The 24792-nt window shown below is 40.1% G+C and overlaps 3 protein-coding genes and 2 long non-coding RNA genes across 6 annotated transcripts; 4 read left to right on the forward strand and 1 right to left on the reverse strand.

Annotated features, from left to right (window-relative positions):
- The first annotated feature begins 995 nt into the window (after window positions 1-995).
- Window positions 996-4139, forward strand: LOC112275700 (uncharacterized). The gene is made up of 2 exons (XR_016500355.1): window positions 996-2806; window positions 2969-4139. It is a non-coding gene; the product is annotated as an uncharacterized LOC112275700 (long non-coding RNA).
- Window positions 4140-6385: 2246 nt separating this feature from the next.
- On the forward strand, window positions 6386-8422 carry LOC112275525 (uncharacterized). The gene is made up of 2 exons (XM_024505947.3): window positions 6386-7734; window positions 7909-8422. The coding sequence occupies exons 1-2, from the start codon at window positions 7414-7416 to the stop codon at window positions 8107-8109; spliced, it is 522 nt and encodes a 173-aa protein (XP_024361715.1). The 5' UTR covers window positions 6386-7413; the 3' UTR covers window positions 8110-8422.
- Window positions 8423-13276: 4854 nt separating this feature from the next.
- LOC112275651 (arginine-specific demethylase JMJ22) lies at window positions 13277-16631 on the reverse strand. Of its 2 annotated transcripts, none has more exons than XM_024506195.3 (5): window positions 16326-16631; window positions 15789-15956; window positions 15048-15544; window positions 14086-14867; window positions 13277-13837 (listed from the first exon to the last, which is right to left on the reverse strand). In XM_024506195.3, the coding sequence occupies exons 1-5, from the start codon at window positions 16381-16383 to the stop codon at window positions 13591-13593; spliced, it is 1752 nt and encodes a 583-aa protein (XP_024361963.1). In that variant the 5' UTR covers window positions 16384-16631; the 3' UTR covers window positions 13277-13590. The 2 variants fall into 2 exon arrangements, with proteins under 2 accessions (XP_024361963.1, XP_090102517.1); XM_090246391.1 differs by having other exon boundaries at window positions 15048-15565; window positions 16326-16528.
- A 127-nt stretch (window positions 16632-16758) lies between these two features.
- On the forward strand, window positions 16759-19961 carry LOC141044815 (uncharacterized). Its single transcript, XR_012216548.2, has 5 exons — window positions 16759-17284; window positions 17640-17920; window positions 18157-18259; window positions 18532-18684; window positions 18811-19961. It is a non-coding gene; the product is annotated as an uncharacterized LOC141044815 (long non-coding RNA).
- A 428-nt stretch (window positions 19962-20389) lies between these two features.
- On the forward strand, window positions 20390-24379 carry LOC112275650 (uncharacterized). The gene is made up of 5 exons (XM_024506193.3): window positions 20390-21999; window positions 22392-22519; window positions 22669-22894; window positions 23080-23207; window positions 23348-24379. Exons 1-5 carry the CDS (start codon window positions 20742-20744, stop codon window positions 24146-24148), a joined length of 2541 nt encoding a protein of 846 aa, XP_024361961.1. The 5' UTR covers window positions 20390-20741; the 3' UTR covers window positions 24149-24379.
- The last annotated feature ends 413 nt before the right edge of the window (window positions 24380-24792 follow it).

A 24792-nucleotide genomic window follows, 5' to 3' on the forward strand; every position in this document is an offset into this window, starting at 1 on the left:
CGATTTAAATGGGAAAGAAACTTGCTACTTTCTACATCAATCCAAATCTGTAAACTAGTACTTTGGTGCCTTGGACCTTTCTGCATTTTTGCAGTGATTTCTGATATTGCATATCGCCTCGAGCTTTCGCCACATATTTGGGTCCATTTAGTCTTCTATATTTTGCAATTGAAGGAATTTCATACCGAGCTAAAGCACTTTCCAAATTGACACCAACGAACACCACCACCAGTTGTAGTTGATGATCAACAAGAATATAAAGTGGACAATGTTTTGGAACATCGTTACTTTTGTCGTGGTAGTGAATGTCCACAACTTCAATTCAAAGTTCTTTGGAAAGGTTATTCTATTCACGATGTAACGTAGGAACTTATACAAAATCTCACCCATTGCCAAGAGATAATTTGGAGATTCCATCAAGAGTAAAACGAGGACATTCTGTATTAGTGGAAGAAGATTAACTATATAAAGGTATAGATAAAGATAATTATATAGATAATTAGAACTATGGAAGTTTCTAGAATTGAAGTTAGGTTAATGGACTAGGTAGGATCTATCGTAGAACATTCTAGAAATGATTTAGGACAGTTATATAAGTGGAGCCTATCATAGAACCATCTAGAAGAAAGCTTAAGGCGATTATTCAGATGAAGCCCATTATAGAATCTTCTAAAAAAAGAATTTAAAGTGGCTATTTAGATAGGGCCTACCACCTAGGAACATTCTAGAAAGTCTAGGGTAGTAGGAGAAGGTATAAATAGGACTGGCCAGGGCCTTTTGGGGCATTTGGTTAGGTATGTCTTTGGAGTCTTTTTCTTAGTAAAGTTTGGTTCTATATCTTTTTGTTTTGTTTTTGTTTGCTCAGTTTTGTCTTTCATGTTTTATTCTGATTAGTTTCATTCAATTTTTTTCTAATATGTTTTGTCTTATTTTGTAAGAAGGCCTTATATTCTTGTAGATCGGAAGGATCTTAGATTTTTGAGATAGTTTAGTCCTATTTCATTTTCTATATATATGCAGCATCATTAGCTTGCTTTGCAAGTTACCAATACGTGGTTAACTTGTTGACGAAGTTTCTAACATATCAATTAATCACAAATACAAATAAAGTCAAAACAACATCTTGTCACGGACATACATATAATTACCTATATGAATAGATAAAAGTATGTAAAAGTAGGTTAATTGTGTAATATCTTCTAGAGAAGCTTCTTAGAAGCTTCATAGATGCTGCTTTGACTTTATAGGAGTCTATAGTTGACTTTTAGGTTAGAAACTTGGTCAACAAGTTAGCCATGTGCCACGCATGTTGGAAGCTTAAAGAACAAGCTAACTACGTGGTCTATCCATAGAAAACTTGCCTTGCAAGCAAAGGCATGTGGCCTAGAAAGTCAACATATATTGGAGGTCTTATAGAACATCGCCACGTGGCTTCTAGTTAGATAGTATATATAGAGGCAAGAGTGAAGCCCTCTTCACTCTTGTCAACTCCTTTCTTGCTTCTAGTCTAGTTTCAAGGGTCTCTAGTTTTCTTGTATTTTGGCAATAGCCATTCCAGTTTCTTTCTTAATATACATATTTCTATTTTGTCCTATTTCTTTTTGAGAAAAGTCTCACTTACTCTTTAGCTTTCATCGAGTTCTTGTCCCTGACACATCTATAAAACTTCTAATAAGCTTCATTAAAAAATATTATGAAATAAATCTACTTTTATTTACTTCTAAATCATATAAATAAATATTAGAGTAAATATGTATGTTAGTGATACCACATCATATTACCTTAAATTAGGTAATAAAACACCTATACTATATACTAATAAAACAAACCTTTAATCTATAGCATAATACTTTATTATAACCTTACATGAATAATAACCTAATAGATTCACCAAAATAAAATAAAATAAAATAAAAAACCCAAAAAATCATGAAGAAATTGATATAAAAAATAACACAAACAAACCTTGCAAACATAAACAAGAGAATACACAATTGAAACAGAATCCATTGCAATTGATAAGAAAGAGAAACAAGCATTGCTCAATCTCAGTCAGTGGGTCCATATAGATAGTCAATCACCTCCATCACATATGTTACTCCTTTGATATAGATTGATTAGTTTAATCAGCATCTCTATGTGGAGTGTTGATAACACTTTCTTTACTCACCTTTTTGTGTGAGCATCTTCTTCAGTTCACAAAGCACCCTCATGCTAGTTTGTCGAACAAGCTCAAAAGCTCTTGGCATTAAATCAGTGATATTACTGAACTATGTCGAAAGATGAACTTTTCGGACTCTGCTAATCGAGGGGCTATTGATCAGGTAGATGCCTCATGTGCCAGTGGACAGAAACATGCCCATTGAGAAACTTCACTTCTCCCTAAATTATGTCGTCGCTAGCTGCTCTATCATTTTCTCGTGTTGTGTAACTCTACCTTGCGTGTATAGTGGGCTAGGTATATAATATATGTGTGTGTGGGTGTGTTTGTGGGGGGGCGGTGTATGTGTGTATGCTTTTGGTTGCGGGATGACACGAAAACACGCAACTTGCGCCATCAGTGTTGACCAAATCGAACCAATGTTGTCAAAGCTCCAGAATCAGTACACTGTTGAGATTGGGTGCACGTTGCAGCATCTCCTCGTTTCCACCGGACTCTACGTCGGCACTTTCAGATAATTTCTATCGGTTTCCTTGTCACGTAGATGAATGGCTGTGCAGAGGGTCCCACAGCTGCGAATTCCCAGATTGAGAAGCTTTCAATTTGAGTATCCACTTGCTGGAACTTGTCCCTAAACTCCAGAAGGTTAGCGACAATTTCGAAAGAAAGAATCGTTTATCATTCAGTCTCGAAGATTCCCACTTGAAAGTCTCCGTCATCTCCCAATAGAAATATATTTCATGGTCATTTAGCCGTGAAAGAAATCGAAGGCTGTGTTGCTATTACTGAAATAGTGTTGTTTTTCAGGCAAGTATCTCCACCAAAGTGTTTGTCACTTGCCATGCTTGAATTTCTAGGTTATGGATGATGGATTTTGCTATGAAATGGAGGCTGGTTTGCGGCATGGGCAGTTTCGCACCAGAGCTTTCGAGAAGCCTGGCGCTGCAGGGCCGGTCTAGGAATCGCACGCAGAGGGGGAGTGCTTGCAATCGTGTGTACGCTGTGGATTCCGCGCAGTCGATGCTGAACACTAACCCTCAACAGAAGTTAGATACTCGAAATGCAAGTTCGCCATGAAAACTCATTCACCATTGAGGTTTACGAATCACTAGCGTGGGATATGCTGCAAAGGAACTTAATTCGACAGTGAGGTTCGTTAGCCCGAACCGTAGATCCATTGCAGTAAAATGACGTTTGTTGAGCATCAGCACTGATGATGTTTGCGAATCAACCATAATTTTTCTCATCGGGTGATAAATGTGCCAATCTAGCTGTTCGTATGGTAATTGGATTGCAGTCGATGGGCGACGCACTTTTGCAATACTATCGCACCAGATAACAGTCTGAAGCCTCTCAAAACAACTTGGGCCTGCATTGCAATAAAAGAGAAACTTGCTTTGGAGATTCCTCATGCAGCAGCTGACAGAATCAAGTCAAACAGGGGGATACGACCGATAATGCCACCTCTTACCCACGGGCCAAGCTGATTTTTTTTCCCGTACTCTTTATCCCTCTCACAATGTTTAACACGAGGATCCAGAAGTAGACGTCGCAAGCCTATTGATGGATCGAAGCAGATGGGGGTGCAACCATACTTAGAAGATTCCTGAATTTATTAGAACATTCTGTAGGAGAATTCGCTTGCTTGAGGGTCACATTCATGAGCTCAGTTTCCGATCCTCCCACCGTGGGTCGTATTATCAACCTTAGGCTTCTGAATTAGCAACAATCTAACTCACCAGTTAGAATAAATGCATCACCCTTCACCACATGCTTGTACGTCACCTTGTAGTTTGGAGCTTGCCAGATGGTGTAACCCTAACCCTAAGCTCGAGGTTACATATTTTCACGAGTGTGTGGACAATACTCTTGGTGCAGAATTTGCATTCAGGTATGATTCAACAAACTTGTTACAGCTGATCTTATGCTTCATGAGATTCTGTCACAAAGTAATACAAAATTTTACACTCACGACAAAGCCATTGTCTCTAACAACACACAGTTTGCTAAACGTGCTTTAAAACCAAGCTATTCTCTCTGTCTTACTCTCATGATGCGGATAAGTAGGGTGGATTGTTCTTCACGGTGTCGTGTAATACAGACTTCTGGATATCCATCAAGGTTGTTTTGTTTTACCATATTTGTGTCAGAAATCAAAACGCTGACCTACGGCTGACCCAATGCTGACCCAATAACCAAAACCTGGACACCCAGAAGTCTGTATTACACGACATAAGACTACTAACTGCACAAGTTCTGACACGCACACACACACACAAACACAAGTATTGGTTTCATGGTGAGAAACAACCGGGATGCACTGAATACTCAGTGCAACAATGTGTGAGCTAGGCACCATTCTCTTCTTCCTTTCTTTCTTTCTCTCCTCCTTTCATTTCCTTTCCTTCTAGTCATTTTTCTTTTCCTTCTTTGCGTTTTTTTTCCAAGTGGTCCTCGTGCTCTGTGAAACGCCAACCAAATGTTGGTTAAAAGCTCAGTGCATTTGCCAGGGTTGAAGGGAGGGAAATGAGAAAGGACAGTTTGTTTAGAGTGATGGGAAATCAGGTGGTGTTTCTGGAATAAGTTGTTGAGGAGTGTGCCATAAACTCTCACATTTAACCTCTTCAGGTGTCCTTCCCATGATAATATCATGGGAATCTCTGAGATAATTATATTGGGTGCTCTTAAAGGGGGGCCTGAGCTCCCTCCCCTTCCCCTTCCCCAGTACTGAAGCCAAAGCCAAAACCAAAACCATCCTGCATTAAATGGCTTTTATAAGATCTCTAACTCTTGCTTTAATTTTTCTGTCCTCGCAACGCCACTGCATGATGGCAGCTGTACCATTACCCTCTTTACTCCGAAACCAACCTTTGAAATATATCGATATATATATATATATATATATCTGTATTTGTAAGTAAGTGTATGTGTACGCACTTATATTCAGACTGCCAGATTCATCCCATGCAAGTCTAATTTCTGGAACGATCATTCTCAAAAAAAAATGAAGGAAAAAAAAGAGATGAAAAGAACCTTCTAATGTTGACTTTAAAGACGCTGCCAGGAAGGAAAGCTACAGAAAGTGAGAAGACAAGCAGAAAATTCCGGTTTTTTTTTTCAAGCATTAATAATAAGAATAGTTATAAGACACAATTGATTTTAAGACTCAGGTGGAGATTTCCTTGGGAGTCTAAGCGAGTTGAATGATAGAGGAGGAGCTTCAACGCTGTCAGCGGATACAAACCCACCTCTGATTCTTTCAGGCTGTGGTCCCCCTGCTATCCAGAATTTTGAACTTGTCTTTTAAAAAAAACATTAATATTCTTATAATCGCCTCAAACCCTAATCCATCCAGGTTCTGGGAACTTGATGCACAAAAACCAATAAAATCGAAAAGGCCTCTGGAAAAGCGAAAATGAAAACCGTGATCAGTCCTCTACAATTAGCTTGGATGAATGCCGTCGAACAATCCAAAGGCAATTATTCCATTTTATTCTTTTATATGTTTCGCCTTTTAATAGAATGATGCCAACCAGATCATTGTCGAAGGCTGTGCAGTGTGGTGCTTTTGAGGGCAGTTTTACTGTGTTGTAAGATTGGTTAGAATCAACCTCAGGTAAAGAAAACGAACGAACGTGTTCATATATATACACACACACACATATATACTAAAAACAGAATGTCTCTCATTGTTGTCTCTAAAAACATCCTCTGGAATCAGTAATGCATCATTTGAATGACAAAAAAGACGTAACTGTATGAAGTGTTTCACGATGAGATGAAATACTGCTCGACGCTATTGTCAAATCTCCATTCTTAAAACTGTCTTTTCCACAAAACTCCACCCATGCTCTCAATCAACAATCCAAGTCTCGGCAGAGCATCGATGCGACGAAAACCAACACACAAAATCATCGGAAAGGATGAGAGAAGATCGGAATGAGCAGGTTTGCATGGACGAAGAAGTCTCTGCGGGTTGAGAGGCACCGCTGCGCAAATCCACATTCCAAGGTAGCATTCTACGCAAAAAATTTCTAGCACTAGAAAAGTCAAACGATTCTGCCTCAAATCACCAAACACTGCAAAGCTTCGAGAACCAGTCAAATGGAATGGAGGGGACTGGGGGCGGAGGGATCGATAGCAAACGCCGAAGCTGGGGTGAAGCTGCTTGACGCTGCAGTGAAAACTCCTTTGAATTCTTATCCTCACGCTGCTGCTGCACATCCAGCTCCCCACTTCTGCCTTTGGTCGGCGACGCATCGCGCCGTCCGTTGCAGCGATGCGGCTCCGTCGCCATCCCTCAGTGTAGGCGGCTGCTGCCACCTGCGTCGTCCTGAGACGGATGCATTGACGCCCTTTTACCCGAAGCCAAATTTACCCACTTGATTGTAGAACGGCACTTGCGGTAAACCTGTCCACACAGCCCCCCCAGCGCCGCCCCTTCAACACTCACAATGTGTTGCCTCAAAGCGTGTTGATATTCGCCCAAGGTTCAGTAATTCTCGTGGTGTCCGGGTAGGTGTCCTCTATTTTTGCATTGCTCATCGAGGCTTCTACCAATTGCTCTGTGTCTGTCGGCAGTCGCAGTGGTTGAGTCTCTGAGTCTGAGCGACAATTGTGGGGCTTGATGACCTGTGTTGCGCGTTGAAGTGGAACAATCGTTGTTGGTTGTTGGTTGTTGTCGTACAGCTTCGAAGCAGAGAAGTGCTGTGGGGACATTGTCGCGGTGTTTTTGGGGGTGATCGGTGATGTTGCTGTGTTGAGGACGTGTTGTTGTTCCGAGCGTTGAGCTTAGAGTGCTTGCGCAGTTCGCGTCTGTGAATTTTGAGTATACTTTATTGAGAAGTCCACATAGCTTGCCGCACTGGCTGTTGTCGCTTTGGGAAGGTTTGGACTCCGAATAGTGCTCTGCGTCGTGAGATCACCTGTGTACAGTCTCCTCATACAGCTTCATCTTTTCGTTTTATGGTTTTCTTTCTGCTTCATGCCCCTCACTCCGCTATCACATCCCTGAGCTTCGGGTTGGCCATCGGCTAACTTCACTGCGACAACATTTTTCTGAACTGGTCCGTCGTGAATCGAGGATTACAGAGCACTAGATTTTCTATGTGTTGTTAATTTGTCACGGTAGCACAAAGAATTTGTTTGACAGAGGGTTTATTGCAATCTCTCCCCGTTAATGCCAAGTTTTGCTTGGGGATATTCTAGCGAAATCAACACGCTTTGAGGGCTTGAGCAGCGCTTGTCCTACAATGGCGAGATGGCTGGTGGGAACCGCACACGGTGCCATATTCGAGCAGGGTAATCAAGTCACTGCGCTGTTATCAATGGTCATCGTCTTTTTCGTCTGCTTGACGATGGTAGTGGGCTTGTGCGCTGCGCACGGCAACCCTCAAGTGCTTAACCGAGACTCGGAGCCCGAAGTCGAACATGCGGTCGAGACCAGTAAAGGTAGTCAGCGTTTCGGCCCCTTTGAAATCAAGTCCAAGCTGGGATCCTTCCGAAAATCGTCCTTCCGAAATCCCACCAGCTTTCGACACTCGGGCTCCTTCAGAATTGATTGCAAGTCTCAGGTAACCATAAAATCCACGCACCTCACACACTCCTCACAGGCAAAGCTTCCAAAACCACCGTTTCGATGCACAACCATGCCGTTTAGGGCATGGCCTCGCAGATTTCTCCAGAAACAATCCAATTCTTCACATTCTGCTCACGTTTTACATCCTGTGCAATTGTTGTCCGATCAGGTGGATGTGGTGGACGCCTTTCAGGGAGGTCACACAGTGGAGGAAGATCCGAATGCAGAGCCCGCGGTGTGGCAAAGATCGATCCTGCGCGGTGAGCGTTGCGCTCCTCTCGCATTCTCGGGACTCATTTTATACGACGACAAGGGCAATCCCTTGAACCCGGACTTGGTGAACAACTCAAGATCGATAGCGTCGCGCTAACTAGCAAATTCATGTTTTTATCGGTTCTACCGGCCGTCTTTGTGCACATATAAGACTGGCGACTCCTTCGCTGAGATTCGGAGCTCAATCATGCAACACGAGCGATAAATTTGACCGATGTAGCGTTTGAACCCACAAAGTAGAGGTTAGAGAATCAAATAGAGCCTTTTGTAGCACCGCACGTGCGACTCCAAGGTTGTGGCACAATTCCATGAAGACTGACACACTGCTGCGAATACAACGATCGTAGATTGTATATCTGTGTATCTGTACGCTGACATAATTGCCAAAGTGACGGGGTTTTTTTCGTTGATATGAGAGGGACAAGTTGGATCGATGATTGGTAGTTTGGCAGAACCATGTCACAAACCAACTGAATGCCGGGATGAACGGATTTGCTATTGAAAGTTCATTGCTGAGAGTACCAGAAAGTGTGAGATTCTGCGACGATTGCATTGTTTTCGAGTGTCCATGCATAAAGAGCTGATTCTTTCCACCCATGCATAAAGAGCTGATTCTTTCCACCTTTAAAGAGCGTAGGAATGGGGAGGATATTCTCTTTCAGTGCTGCCCAGCTTTACTCTATGTGCTAGCAGTAGCAGACAAAACTGACCCACTCCTCGCAACCCCAAACTGCTGTTTTGGCAGTGAGGTACATTAACAGCTTCACAATAGGAGAACACCCATCTTTTAGTTTCAAGTCCACCACATTCCCTTGCCAGTCAGAAGCTGCGAACAAAGACGGCTGCTCCTGGCGCTGTGATTAGCTCCAGTTTCATGGTTTCGGCTACGCTGCTCCGATGCAAATGTTTCCACTTCTGCACCACCGCTTAGCCGATGCGTCCTCCTCATGTGCGTAACAAGTTTTTGCTTCTTACTTTCATTGCTTAATCGAGTGCTGGAACTGCTCCGAGCTTCGTCAAGAATGTTGCACATAGCTTCTATGTCTGCATGCAATGCCGATCATGGTTGGCATGCCTAAAAAAAAACATTACATCCTTAATTTGTTGTTGATGTATTGTATCTGAATTGGATGATGACTTAGAGTGTGTGTGAGTGTCTCTCACATGAACTTGAATGTTTGTGAACTGTTTACGATGAGTGTTGAATTGTAAGACGTATCAAACTCTTCGTTTAAGATAGGCACTTTATTTGTTGGTGTGAAATAAGAAAATTTCAACATACTCATTGCAAAAAAGTACCTTCAGTATGTATATATACATACATGAGAATTTTTCTGTACATAAATTGTGTGTTTATTGGGGTTGAGTGCATGCATATTATGTAAACTAGGCGTTACGTACTTTGTAGAGGGTTGGTACAATATTTGTATATTTTATCCGACAAGAAGTTCTGGGTTTTTTCAGTTACTATGTAAATAGTTTGGAGTGGATGTGAGTAACAAATGTTACTCATTTGTACGTAATTTTTTTTGACAAGTCAATAATAATTTAACACTTTTCATTGCTGACATGAATTGAAATAAGTGTTTTGTTACATTTCCAATAAACAGAGGATTTTTTTATAGTAATTGACAATATCTCTTTGCCATTGAAATTGTTGAAATGGATGGCATAACAATATCATAACACTTGCATCAAAGCATATATTTTCTCTCACTAACTAACTAACTAACTATATATATATAGAATAACCCACAAAAAACAAAAAACACTAATGAATAATAGCAATAAAAAAATACAATCTTTTTGTTTTACTATTCAAAAGATTAATTTCACAAAGATTTCCAAAAATAAAAAGAATTAAAAGTTTTAGATAATATAGAGCCATAGACTATAGATACATAAGAAGATATTAAAATTTGGTATAATAGTTGTAAATATAATCAAAATTATAATTTAAGAAATATTATTTAAAATTAAAACTATTTATTTTTGTAGATGATTGTATACAAGTGATATCCACATAGTAAGAAAAAACTATCTACTTTATATATATATATTTTTCAATTTAAAATATATTGATTTTATTAAAGAACATACTTCATAAATCTAAATTTATCCACCCATCCTAACCAACATAAAAAAAAATGACATCTAGATTCATTTCTCCATTATTGGGTTCAAAACCAATAAAAACCAACCACATTCATTATGATTACCATATTCTTCATCATAGGTAGGTTGATTTAGTAAAAACCTCAGTCTATTTAACATTTCTCTATATTAATTATTTTATTTAAATACTATTTTGAAAGATGCAAGCCAAATTATTTATTTGTTCTATTGGTATTTTATTTCTATTTTTATTTTTATAAATTTATGTCTCTATATTTCTATATATCTATATATATCTATATATCTATATATATCTATATCTATATATATATATATATCTATATACACATACTATTTTATATCTTTTCAAAAAAAATTAACACAAATCTGATGATATCATAAAAATTAAAATAAAATTCTTGTAGAGACTCTTTATAATGATTTAACTAAATTAAATATTAGAGGGGTTGGCTTTTATTCTTTTAAATTCAAAAATAATAAAAATAATATTAATTGGAAGTTGGAATAAAATGTATAAATCACCAATAAATAACTATGCACAATAAAATAATACATAGAACAGCAAGTAGATATTAACACAATAGTGATATGTTTTAAAATTAGACATTTGAAAATATTATAAGTCTAGAGAGATTTTAAATATCTTCAAATATTAATGAAGTGATATAAAAAAATCTTCAAAAAAATGAACAGGTTAAAAAAGAATAAAAGAATAAAGAAAAATACTAAAAATAATATAAGTATAATTGTTTTGGTTGTACGATTTATTATTGAGGTGGTTTAAAAATTCCTCGGATATTTAGTATTGTACAATACTAAAGATAAGGCACAATAGTTGTTATTTACTATAAGATATAATTAGTTGTTTCATTTATTTCATGCGTGTATTAAAATATTTTATTGTAATTATTACACTTAGTTTATCATGATTACAATCTTTGTTTAAATATAAAATGAATCATAATTTTTTTATAGATGTTTATTATTTTATAACTTGGTTTTTTAAAATAGTAGTTTGTCAATCAGGTTTTAATTGAAAAATAATTTTCAGATAAATTGAATATTACAAACATGAATTAAATTTGTAAAGATGAATTATTTTAAAAAACCTATAACCTAAATTTGAATTACATTGCAAATGATAAAAAATTCCACAATAACTTTTGCAATTAAATTAATAAATCAAACATACTTGAATTTTATTGTAAGAGATAAGTGTCAATTTAAAATATATATATATATATATATATATATATATATCATAAATTTTACATTTGCACTAAGTATAAATCATAACTTACCAAAAAGAAATGTATATATATATATATATATATACATATCCATATCCATATAGAGAATATTAAAATAAACCACAATTCCTTTTATTTTTCTTGTGACATCTCAAGAGATCATATAGCATGACTATATGAAACAATAGAATTCAACTTAAGTTTTTTTGAATTATAAATATTTAAAATCTAAAAATCAGAACATAAACACATATGTTTTGAATTCAAGACCAATAAATAAAAACTTAAAAATTGAAAAATAAATAAGATTTTGATTAAAGATGAGAATCTATCATATTAAAAATATACTATTTTACATTTATATTTGATAAAATAATTATCCATTGTAACAATTTTTATTTAAAGTTTATTTAATTTTTTTTTTACCACTTTTGAAATTTTTTACTGAATAATCAAACAATATAACTACATGCTATATATATAATAAAATACATAATTAAAAAATATTTAAAAAAAAACTCCAACGTACCAAACTCAATAGAAACTAGAGGTTGGTTAAGACCAATTATGTGACAGTGTACTACAAAAGTGGCTATCATATTATTAAGCACAACCACCTCTCGATATCAGCCATCTTATCAACCTCCTTCCGAAGCAAATACCCCCTCTCACCGACAACGTCAAAAAACATGATCTGGTGTGCGCTTCCTCGTTCCGGTCCACCTAAATCTGCAACTATTTGAGCATCTTTGCCTGCAAGTTTCAGAGCCTGCTTTTGCTTTCCAAGCTGAATTTGCAATTGGTGCAGGAGGAGAGAAGGTATTGGTAGTGACCCAGTTGTTGGCACAAAAAGGCTTGACCCATCTGCAAACGACGCATGCACCTGCATGTGGCTTAGAAAACAAGATTGTGTCGCTAAAATAATAATATGCGTAAGTGTGCAGAGTGCAATGAATCTACTGCTGTCCCAGCAAGGATGAGACAGAAGAAGATGACGGTGCTCCTATGTAAAGCCTGTACAACAGTGGTGGAAGAAACGACGGCGAGGTCGATGATTTGGAACTAAAGTTTCCTTTCGGAGGTTGGAGATGGTGTCAAGGGGGGAGGAGAGCCGTTATCTCACATCCACAGGAGATCTATGTTGTGTCCCTGTTCACCACCACATTCAATTGTCCATCATCCTTTTCTGTAATATCTCCGGAGCAATCACATACTCAGTGAGCAGTAATGTTTGACTATGTGCTCGAGTGCGATTCCTTTTGCATTTCGTAGACCAGAAGATTGCTTTCGGAAAAGAATTTGGACGTAACGAGTTGTGGTTGCATGTCTTTCCAAGGTGATTTTGGAGTTGAGTGGGTGTGTTTTTAGTTGTGTATTGATGAGGTCGTTGACAAGTCTCGGAATTTGTAGAGAAAATTAAACCTTACTTTGGGGTGCTCTGGACTGGTTAACATTCGGGGAGAATCAGAAATTGTAGAGGAAGAAATGAAATGGATTGGATTCTGTTCTATTTCAGATAAAATAACTGTATGCTGGAAGCTGAAGGGGATCTAGACAGAAAAAGCTTCGTAAATTGGATCAGTTTAGATTGGGCTACTGATTAGAGAACCCCTAACAGGAAGATGTAATTGAAGAAACTGAACAGCGAACCCTGGTCATTGATGATCTTGATAAAGACGAATATTTTGTAGGCTTTTCTACCAACGGACGAGACATCAAAAGCTGCCTTAAATCACTGTACAGGGTGAAAAACAACGTTCAGCTGATTGGAAAAATTCAAGTAGAACTCTTCATCGTAGATGAATGAATTGTGGGGAGTAATCGTCTGAACTGTCGAGCTCTGCATGGAGATAGCAAAACTAGACAAGTGAAACAAAATGCAAAAGGAAAAAGTAAATCGTAATGAGCAAAGCGAACAGAATTGGGTGTACACGACAGAATGTTTTCACATGATCTAGAGCTGACAAAGCTCTAAACGGTGACTATCTTATCTCTACATGTCAATTCGATGCTTAAAACTGTAACCAGTCGCAAAGAGAAGGTTTATATTGAACTTTAATCAGTGCAGCAGCCCTAACTAATGAACCTGACGTGCAACGAAAAAAATGAACATCCAGTACACCAAGTGCACTATTTTTCATTGGAAAAATAGACAACAACGTAAGAAGTGAGCGAAGCATAGAAAGGTGGATTCAGAAGCCAAATTTGAATCCTCCAGTCATTGAATCAGCAGCATTGTCCCATATTGAGACCTTAGCCCTACGGTGGGCGGCCTCTCGTGCTTCGGTCTTCTCCTTTATAGCCTCTACTGACCCAGGGTACAAAGACTCGTATCTGGATCGGAACTTCTCGTACAAATTAACTCGGTCTTTTGTTCCTGAAACCAAATGCTGAGAATTTGGCCTGCTCAGAAATTCCAGCACATTTAAGATGTTGCTCCTGTAATACGTCCACACACTCAAATTAGAGTTTAAAATGGGAGAATAAAACCTACCGAAGCAATCATGGCATAAATATCGTGTAGATATGCTCGAAAAGCTGATAGAAATTGGGTAAAAACGACTCGAGAAGAATTTAAGGTCCATATGCTTGCATATGTTATCAGCAAAACATCACCGCGAATAACACTACATGCTTCGGACTGCATAAGAAATTAGAAATTATAAGCACGTTATAACACCCCATACCTGCTTACAAAATTTTGGGTGATCGCAATGGATTCCTCCAGATTAATCACAATGTGCCACCATCCACGTGGCACAAACACAACTTCCCCTTCTCGACATATACACTCAATTGGCCTTTCGGCCCGCTTCTTGGTCTCGCCATAAAAGTTCATGAACCACTCTGTGATGGAAACTGGGGTAGCCACGTCAGCTCCATCAGGACTTGGAAACACACCTGGAGGCACAACCTCAGGCGGATACATTACCCATTTTTTTGCACCACGTACAACAGCATTCCATGCGGAAGTACTGTTGGGGTCGATGTGAAATGAGGAGCCAGACCTCGCAGGACCTGCAATCAGCCACCGATAATCTGGCCTCTCCTCACCAAGAATGCGAAACAGATCCTCTCTGAAGTATATTGGAACGTCGTAGTCTGCAGCTAGCTGTGGAACTTTCTCAGCAAATTTGGAGTCAAATATGTATAGAGGACGCTCCTCTTCCACAAGATCTGCGTACTTGTAGTAATCACTGAGCTTCAGGTGGATGGGACCAGCAGCAAAATCAACATCTCCAGCGTGCTTCAAAAGATACTCACGGTCCCACTTTTTAAGTGCTGGCCAGGATTCCATAACACCACGAAGGAGGACGGGCTTGTTCTGTTCCTCAAAGTCTCTAATAAAGTCTTCCACGGACAAATTCTCACGCCTCTCAATGTTGTCGGCACTTAACCACTCGGGCTTAATCTCTAGGTTAGCACACAGCCAGCTCTGGAAAAGATAGTCCGAGTAAAAATCCTTAACCTGGTTAAGAATGTGAACATGATCATCAGTACAAAACTTCTAACACTCTAAGAAAACAACAAACTTTTAATATTTGAAACTGCTTGCACACAAATAAGGAAAATATCCCTGAGAAAAGGTATTGCGCTATACGGAATTTTTGTTTTCGAGAGAAAGGCTAGTTAAAGAATCGCCGTGTACCTTCAAGGGGAGGTGAAGCTTTCCGACATTTAGCGCATGAGATGCCAAATATGTTGTCTTCCAACATCCTTTAAATGCCAGTTCTCCTTTATAACTATCCAACACCAAGTTCCGCCATAATGAATCCTGGTGTGCGAACACATAGAAAGCTCTGCTGACAAGAGCTAGACGAGCTAAATCCCGCCCATCCAAGTTGCCCAAAATATCACAAATTATTTCATCACTCAGCACTTGCAATGTTCCCAAACCAGTGTCCCTCACATTGCAGCCCTGAGTACTTAGAAGAAGGTTCCCTAATGGTTGAATGCCATAGCTGTGGGAACCCCTTTGTAGACCGTATTGGTTTTCCTGGCCTTCGTCCTCATCACCTCTATGTTCGATGTCCACTTGAGCACCTTTTCCATTTGGTAAAGAGTCTTTGTTAGGGGGTTTGCCCCGTTTTCTCTTTCGCCTTGACTTCGATTCAGCCAGATCTTGCACGCGTTCACATTCAACCTCTGAACAACACATCTCCTTGACTGTGAGCTCAATTAGTGCGTCATAATGGCACATAAACGAACCCAAAGAAGGCCATAATCGAGAAGAGCACCAATTAGTTTATAGCCATGAGTTCCATCGGCGACAAAATTTGCACAAGCAAGCTCAAGATAGTGTGCTTCTACAATTCGCATTGAACAATTCATTCAAATACTGAAATTCAATAAGGATTATTTATCTCGCCAGAGAAGAAAACCTCATCACCTGCGACCGGAACTCGTTTCAACTCAGCAGGAACTCCTGCCCTTGCCTGCTTTTCCAGATTTGCAGCTTGCCTTTTAAGTTTCTTTTTCCCTTTTTTACCGGCCACACACAATTCCTTGACTTCGCTAACACTAACAGATGGATTCTCTTCAGCAATGCGATGTGGCGCTGTAAAATAACAACGCCAGAGAACTCGTCATGCTAGATTGAAACAGTAAGGAGTACTAACCCTACCCTTCAACAGTAAGGTTCAAATGCAAGATTAACCCACCAGCAGCTTAAACCCTAAACCCCGTCTCAAGCTGTTGCAACATTCGCAACGCCGCAGCGCAAAGATAACAACACCTAGTGACCAAGTACGCACATAAACCAGTAACATCCTGCTCATACCCTCTCGTCGCTATGCAGAACACTCTCCTTAAAACCCTAAATAAACACAACCGAGTGTAAAATTGTTGGAAAACAGAGACAAAGAGCACCGCAGCTACAGCGATGATTAGGTGCAAACCCCAAGTGCAATGCTGTTCAAAAACTTACGATGATCCACCGCACGGTATTTTAGTTTGAACTTGGTAGCTGTCTTAGTTTTCGTCATTGCTTGTGTGCAATCAGATGGGCTCCAGATGCTACCCCTAACTCTCCGATACTGTCGCACAATGCATACAACATGCACCTGCAAACTCTCGAAATGCTGTGGCGGTCAAATCATTCTATAGTCATGAAAAAAGCTCTCAAAAATCTCAGATCCCTAACCGAATTCTTTGAGGGGCTCATGATGGACCAAATTTATCCAGAGGGGTTGGGAGTGAGTATAAAATTTCCCGAAAAATGGCCGATGATCGAGCTTCCCCAAAGGATCAACGATCAACAAGTAGCATGAAAATGCCGATGGGACGAATGAGAAAAGTGGTTCATCCACATTCCCAAGCTTTTGGCGTGGGACTAGTCTGCGAGAGCCATTGACTTGAATTGCAAACAAAGATTTCGAACACATTGGACCCGTCAACATTCAGTGCAACTCATTTCACGTCAATCTCATGAAATCCTCTCTCATATCTAAAACAATCAAGCATTCGTGGTAGCATTGGGCTAATATTACATTGGTACGGTGGTCTTACCTATGGGTCGATGACGATTTTGGGGCTCTTCCTTAGTTTGGGGAGTCATGAGTGTCGGAGAACAGTGGATCGTTGAGGAGGAATTAATCTCACAACGGTGAGTTTGTGAGTTAGTTGTTGGTGACAGTATCGGCATTGCCACCACCACCACTATCACCACCATGGCTGCAGCTCTAGAACCCGGGAGCAACCCCAGCGGTGCTTTGAATTGTGTTGCGTGTGGTGCGAAAGGATGTATGGATGCTAGGCTAGGGTTTCCTCCCCAGAGTGTCAGGGTGAGGAGCTAGTTGAAAGTTCGCGATGGCAGTTCTTGTCATGTCTGCAGCCCCCTGTTCAACAGATTCAGTGGCGAACAGGTTGTGCCTTTGCTCAATCAAGGTATGAAAGCCTCGCTCACCTCCTTGTGTTGCTTTACTTTGTCGAGACTTGTGTTTATGCCGAAATTTTAATAGCAATTGGACTAGCAAGATGTGTGTGTGTGTGTGTGTGTGTGTGTTTGTGTGTGAGCAGATGGGTAAATAGAATGAGATATTAAAGTGATTGGATGCTCTTCTTGCCAGATATCATAGATGGGTCTAGTACATTATTGTTAAAAGTCCATACGACTAGATTGTGGACATGTTCTTTATGACGGCAGCAACGATGAGCCGAGAAGGTTGTGGAATCTTACAGATTAGTGGATGGTTGCTTTTGGTCGAGCTGAGACTCATTATGAATGTGTTTTGATTATCAGGTGTAAGAAGCCAGAGTCGCATGAGAAAATTAGGCACGATGCAGGCGATTTTGCGGACGAATTCAGAAGAGGCCGATTATTTCTGTTGAAGTTTGAAGGAATCATGAAAGCCCACTTGAAACTGTGGATTCGGGATTCGGGATTCGGAAAAAAAAAGTTTCGAAGAAGGATGGGATGTGGATTAAATCTGGTCTCCAATCTGCTACGTTGAAGAAGATTCCTCAGTCTCACCAAAAAGGCGTGACCAACATGATGGCGAACGATATTGTTTTCATGAAGAAGTATACATGCGTGGGACCTTCCTTTAGTAAAAACACTGGAGAGAATGTTGCTTTGAGGATCATAGAAGACGAGATTGCTGTATCATTGGGCCCTGCATTTTGGCCACGACCTTAATATCCTGATTTTTCGTGTTCATGTACCCATCTTGGAGTGTTTGATTTTATACTTAAATTTAAATAGAATCTGTATGGATTTTATTTATCTTCGCTGAGAAACCGTTTCCTACGATTTGCAGATCTGCGAGGCAAGGATCTTTTGGCTGATGATTTGAAGACGCTTGAGAGCTATTCGATCTCTATACAGGGTGTATTTTAGGGTTTCAAAGATACCCCTACAAAGTGAGTACATCCCTGATCAAGTTTCACCTTACTTCTACGGTCGTTCGCATATTCTTTTTTTATTTCGTTTTCTTGAGGTACATGGCGTCACATAAATTCACTTGTATAGTAATGTAAAAAGGGAATCATTTACTTTTGTTATGACTTGCATTGTGGTTTCTAGCATTTGTGCGCCCCGAGAAGTATGTTCATCTTCATCAGAACCAAAGTTAGGGTTCTCTTGTGGCAAAGTTGTAGGATTGATGAAATGTACTGTCTTGGCGCTGCGTTAGGTTCAGTAACATTGAAACATATTATACGAATGGCTACTATGAAGAGAAACTTTCTAAGTTAAATCTCAGAGAAAGATAAGCTTGAAGTTACACCACTGACAGCTGCATCCTTGAAATAAGCCTTGATTGGGCTCGGCACCACTTGTGTCAAAGGTATTTATTTGTTTTCTTTAGATGTATTTACATGTTTTTCTCTTATTTTACTGCATAAACTGCGGTTTGAAATGGTTCAGTTACATGAATATGAGCACTTACACTATTGTTTTAACTTGAATGCAGTTGCACAGTCTCTCTCTACGAGACCCGACTTGGGACAGAAACTGAGTTCGGAGTTTGGCATTCAATGTTCATAGCTGATGAGAATTTATTAGATATAGATGATTTATCTTATGAATATATTTGAATATCAGATGATAATGTATACTAGTAGTAGGATGCATAATCTCAAATAGGAGTGATTTCATTCTAGCCTGTCAACGGGTGGATCAATACCATTTATGCTCTGGTAACATATGAGCTCAAAGCTGAATCTGCTGCATCGAAAGTACTGGGAGGCATAGACAATCCTGAATTAAGCGCCAGCAGCTTTGCAGGGTTATTTTCAAGGCAAGGCGTTGGAAATCGCCGTGTTATTTACTGGGCAGACGCACGAGACCTAGCGTCTGTGCTCAATTCTGCTGGAGCTGCCAAATTTCGACGAAACCTTGCATAGAGTATTGGCGAGGTCTTGTTCAGCATACTGAAAGGGAAACATAATGGTTCAAGGGGCGAGACCAAGGCTGAGGCAGCTCTGCAACCCAAGACAATGGTCACGTTCGAGAGGCCATCAAATGTTAACCTTGAGAAGCGTCATGAAGGCAATCTAACCACTTGTCCTGGGGGCATTTGTTTCCCGTCGGGGTTCTCACTTGCAAGGTCAGTTGGCTCTTTGTGAAGCTCATAGAAGTGATTCGGAGAAATTGCAATAAAACGTCTGCAAACCCATTCATTTCTTGGAAATGACATACAGAGGATCCGGTAAACTATTTCAAGCTGGTCACGATTTAAATGAACCACGTCTCAGTTCATCTACTCTGGTCTTTATAATCTTTTGTTTCTACATTTCAGTTTGTTGATGAAGACCAAGTAGAGGGAACGTCTTGTAGGTTTAATTACTTAGATACCATGATATGAAACAATTTGGTCATGTGCACCTCAGTGCGTGCATATTTAGAATCGGTGTAGGTTCTGACTCCGGTGTTACCTGGTTGAGAGTGATAGTTAATTGTTGATGGTTATCTCCATCGAAGAAAGACGCTGTTTTTTCATGCATTGCTATTCGGATCTCTGCGAACTAATTTCTGAGATTTTAAGATGTGATCCATGTTTTGGAGTCATGTACTGGTGCTCTTTTCTTATGTCAAACGCTTTGGGACTTTACGGATTGATAATCCAAGCCTTGCTTACAATGTTTAATTTATACACAATTTGCTTGCGCTGCATTAAACTCCCGAGTTGCTGTAGCTGCAAAATGGAACCGTATCTACAGAGATTTTTTTAATTTTTTTTGTACTTAACTGCTGGTGCTTGCGCCTGTCCAGAATTTTGTTGAGCAGTGTGTTATTTGTTGCGCTAATCGCAAGTATTTTGACCCACATTGGATCATGGATCTGATTAGGCATGTGCTAGAACAGCATTGAAAGCACAATGGAAACAGTGAATCAATTCTTCCAAAAAAGAAAAAAAAGAAAACAACCAATCTTTTTTTTTGTGGGATTGAGTCCATGAAAGAGTGGTTGACCCAAGTAATGAAGATGAAGTTCGGGCACAGTGTACACGTATAAAGTATCGGTTGGATTGGATCGTTCATCCAACCTCATCCTGAAACACCACCATCACCAATGCCCCTGTCACTCATCTTGTTGCACTTTGCAGCCAAGTTGTGAGGGTTTTGCAGGGTTTTTGGAGTTTTGGAGGCTACTGCTGCTAAATCTCTATAGCACCCCTAATTTTTCTCACGCTCGCTGTCACGTATTTCCTTGAAGTTGGGTTTCTGCTAATTGCCAACAAAAGAGGTTCAGTTTGGCACGAGATTAGCAGCAGCAGCAGCCCCTCTAAGGAGTATTCGTTGATTTAGTGTAGCTTTGATTCGTTGCAATGTCGCTTCCAATTCCAGAAGCCCCATGTTTTTTGAATTTGCAGCAGTAAAGAGAGAGTGGAGGTAAGCAGAGATGGCCATGAGGCTAGGTGTTACGCCGACACTGCACTTATCGTGCAGGCTTCGGCTGCTTCGTTTAGAGTCTTCGCGTCAATTCTCAACCTCTTGTCCTTTGCTCGTTCGCCTGCCAATCTGGAGGCGAAATTTTCACTTCCCTTCCCATTCTAGTGTTCCTCGCATTGGGCTCTGGCGCCGTTCAATCGTAGCTATCTCCTCAGGGCCATTCGGAGAAGGAGAGGATACGACTGATGCGGGGAAGGCAAAGAGCAGGAGGAGTGTAGCGTATGACTTGTCGAGTGGATTTTTACAAACGCGCAGGCAAACTGAGAAGATCGCATTAAGAAATTTGGCACAGGATGATGATGTCGAGGATTGGGAGAAACCTGACGACGATTATTTGGCAAATTCCGATAAGTTTGTGCAAAATCGAAGAGATGACTCACGTAGAGAAAGTTTGAGGTACAGGCAAGATAATAATAGGAACAGCAAGAGAAACATTCTTTCATCATCTGAGGAAGACGACGTCGATGGGAACTATAGCTTGAATAGCTCGCAACCTCGGAGCAGGGGAATTAGGTCAACACGGGAGGAGGGTTATGACGAGGATTCAGATGAGGAATTCGGCAATTGGACGGGTTCCAAAGAACCCAGTCAAAACTTCAAGAAGTCTAGCCTATATAAGAAATCAGCGCCGCCTTCTGACGATGATGTGAAGCCTCAGCAAGGCACTGGGTCAATTAGGTATTCTCCGCTTCCCCCCTCATCGGGAGCTGCTAGCAAACCCGCCAGATCCTCAGGTCGCAAGCTACCTCGGTCCAATCCGAATCCCTCTTTATCTTCTTCTACCATTGAATTGTCTAAGGTTGAATCCGATGTCAACAATTCATCAGGGGGTACAGATTTTATCCCACCTGTTATCAAACCCGAACTTCCCTACCAGTACAGTTATACCGAAACACCCAAAGTTGCGCCAGTAGGGTTTAGGGAGCCAGTGTACTCCCCATTCGGACCTGAAGGGGTGAACAGGCCGTGGACAGGACGACCACCTCTTGCGAAGAGCAAAAAGAAGCCACGAGAGTTTGATTCATTCAATCCGCCACCGATTGGTAGAAAGGGCGTCAAGCCTGTTCAAGCACCTGGGCCATACCCAGAGGGCCAAGGGCCGAAGCTGGGGCGATCGAGGGAGGAGATCTTAGGAGCACCTCTTACCAGCGCCGAGGTGAGGGAGCTTGTGACCAAGGCTCGAAAAGAACCTCGACAGATCAATTTAGGTAAATATTTTTGCAATCAGCTGCATTTTTCTTGAGTTTTGAAGTCTTCTATGATAAGGTTGTATTAGGTTTCAACTTCCAGTGACTTTTTCGCTATTTGAAGCGTTTGTCTGTAAGGTGTAGGTTTTGAACTGAGAATTCTAGTTGGTGTGCACCTCTTTTTCTTCTTCTTCTTCTATAAATACCTCTCGTCAATTTTGTAGAACGACCTCCTCGTCCTTGGCATTCCTTGGATGGGATATTGCACTTGTTTGTAACATAAAGATCTTGTTATTGTCTTGACTCTACCTTATGGTTTGGTATCACTCCAGCTCTCATTTGGGAGCTGGCTGTTTTGTGGACTACTCTATGCAACAGCAAATCTGATCCTAGTCTGTTTTGTTGATATGAAGGAAGGGATGGCTTGACGCACAACATGCTAAATCTTGTGCATGAGCATTGGAAACGCCGCCGCGTTTGTAAAGTAAAGTGCAAAGGTGTCCCAACCGTGGACATGGATAATGTCTGCCGCGTGCTTGAGGTCTGGATACTTTGTTTTCTCTCCCTCGTAGGACGCATTATTAGTTTGTATGGTTATTAGCTTTTGCGTATTTGAGCATATTATGTCTGATCTGCAACCCATTTCTGCCAATGACAATTGTTGAACTGATCCAGTGATTTCATGTGCAGGAAAAAACTGGTGGCAAGATTATTCTTCGACAAGGGGGTGCAGTATATTTATTTCGTGGACGCAATTATAACTATAAGACTCGGCCTGTAATTCCGCTTATGTTGTGGAAGCCACCCGCACCTATATATCCTAAACTCATAGAAAAAGCACCTGCAGGTTTGACTATCGAAGAGGCTAATAATCTTCGGAAGCTGGGACGGGAACTCCCGCCCGTTTGTCATTTGGGTGAGGATTTTTTGAACTATCAATTTTTGGTCTTTCTCTTTACAGTTGCTAGCTTCAAAATTTCTGCGTTAAGAAATTTCTCACTGAGAACAACACTTCGCATTTGTTGCATTGTACGTTGAAAATTCTGGTTTGATGTTGCTTTTCGCTCGAGGATTCTGACAACCTTATGTCTTGGTTGGTAGGAAAAAATGGAGTATATGTTAATCTTGTTCGGGATGTGCGAAACGCCTTCAAAGTGGATGACCTGGTTAAAGTGGACTGCAAGAACATGAATCCCAGTGATTATAAGAAAATCGGTGCTAAACTTAAGGTAATCCTTGATTAATTTATTAGTTTATGAATTGCCTTCGTATGTGTCAATCGTTTCCCTGTCTACTTTTTGTATATCTATTATTTGTTCTTGCAACTCTGGTAGTCATTCACAGTTCCTTTGTTGTTTCACTTGAGTAGGATCTGGTGCCATGTGTACTCCTCTCTTTCGAACGTGAAAGCATCTTGATGTGGCGAGGACCCGAATCGCTAACTGAGAGCTCAAATAGCGTTCAAGGAGATAGCTCGGGTGAAGCTCAACCAGATTTTAATCAAGAGTTACCTGAAGACGGTCAAGAGCTGCTGGGAAAGACATTGCTGAACGAAGGAAGTCAAATATTGGACTTTTCTTCAAATGAAGATGAGGAGCTTGCTATGTACGAAACAGACACAGACACAGACGAAGACCAAAGCTTGGAAGCAGCCTACGATTCGGACATAGATGAATCAAGTATTGATGTAGATCAATCCTTTGAAGCAGAGTACGAGCACGACGATGAACATGGCTATGAATCATTAGGTGGAAACGTCCGTGTAGAGATGGATCCAGAAGTGGAAAAAGCAGTTAGGGAATTTGAGTCATTATATCAAGGAGCATTAGACTCGGAGCAAGCTTTGGTATTAGAGGAGAGTGAGCTGGACCCTGACACTTTACTTCAAGTGGTGAAAAGTCGTTTCGGTGGTGCTTTCGGCGCTCCAGCCAAATACAGAAGCAAAAGAAACAGAAACGAAGTTGTAGGTAGGAAGGCATTGCTTAGGGCTTCACAAACACAAACACAGGATTCTTCAGCGCAAGACGATGATGATAAAGGAGGTCCTGAGGAAGCAAGTAAAAAGCCACTGAAGGGTCTGAGGTTGGATCCTGCAGTGCTGGATAGGGTGCCCAAGGATCCTTCTGGGTTGTTGCAAGTTGATGAATTAGCCAAACTCTTGGCTCCATAGGTGAATTCTTAGCATAGCATGGGATTCTTTGCACTCTTGGATCACTGTATTCATATTTACTAATCTTCGTGGAGAGGGTTTAACATGGCGTGTTTCAAAGCTCGATCAGAGATTAGAATTTTTACTTAGGACTCTAGTGTTATTTGAGGATTTTGGGTCATTGTTCAACATATTATCACAGTGATTTTAACTTTGATACATGTAAAATTCGCTTGCCATGCAAACTTAAAATGATGAACATGGAACTATCCTGCTTTAACATAATAAAATTGCGTGATGGCATTTATGAAGTTCCACATTTATTGCAAAGGAACTTTGTAGTGTTCATAGATGTCAGTGCATGAATGATTCATGAATTCGGTTTATGAAATGATATCAAACCTTGAATAATTATCCTCAATCTTAAACATGAGTAATCTGTTGCAAGACAACGGCATTGCAGTACACTGAGAGGTGGATTCAAATCATGTACAATTCTGATTTTAGAATTCATGAATAATTTATGTCTCAAATAACATATGCATTTTAAGATGATGAATAGTATTTAAATTAAAAAATATCATAATAATTTAAAATTATTTCCTTTGATTGAAATTTGTGTAAATTCTAGCAAGATCTTGTTTAAGTAATGTATGTTTTGCAAA

This window comes from Physcomitrium patens, chromosome 23, assembly GCF_059467195.1.
Source record: "Physcomitrium patens ecotype Gransden chromosome 23, ASM5946719v1, whole genome shotgun sequence".
Classification (NCBI taxonomy): Eukaryota; Viridiplantae; Streptophyta; class Bryopsida; order Funariales; family Funariaceae; genus Physcomitrium; species Physcomitrium patens.

Bases quoted from the DNA above. Each gene is read 5' to 3' on its own strand.
- LOC112275525 (XM_024505947.3), top strand. From the start codon at position 7,414: ATGGCGAGATGGCTGGTGGGAACCGCACACGGTGCCATATTCGAGCAG. The intron at 7,735-7,908 runs GTAACCATAAAA...TTGTCCGATCAG, and splicing joins GAATTGATTGCAAGTCTCAG to GTGGATGTGGTGGACGCCTT.
- LOC112275651 (XM_090246391.1), bottom strand. From the start codon at position 16,383: ATGACGAAAACTAAGACAGCTACCAAGTTCAAACTAAAATACCGTGCG. The intron at 14,868-15,047 runs GTACACGGCGAT...ATTCTTAACCAG, and splicing joins AGCTTCACCTCCCCTTGAAG to GTTAAGGATTTTTACTCGGA. The intron at 13,838-14,085 runs GTATGGGGTGTT...GACGTATTACAG, and splicing joins ACCCAAAATTTTGTAAGCAG to GAGCAACATCTTAAATGTGC.
- LOC112275650 (XM_024506193.3), top strand. From the start codon at position 20,742: ATGGCCATGAGGCTAGGTGTTACGCCGACACTGCACTTATCGTGCAGG. The intron at 22,895-23,079 runs GTGAGGATTTTT...CTTGGTTGGTAG, and splicing joins CCCGCCCGTTTGTCATTTGG to GAAAAAATGGAGTATATGTT. The intron at 23,208-23,347 runs GTAATCCTTGAT...TCACTTGAGTAG, and splicing joins AAATCGGTGCTAAACTTAAG to GATCTGGTGCCATGTGTACT.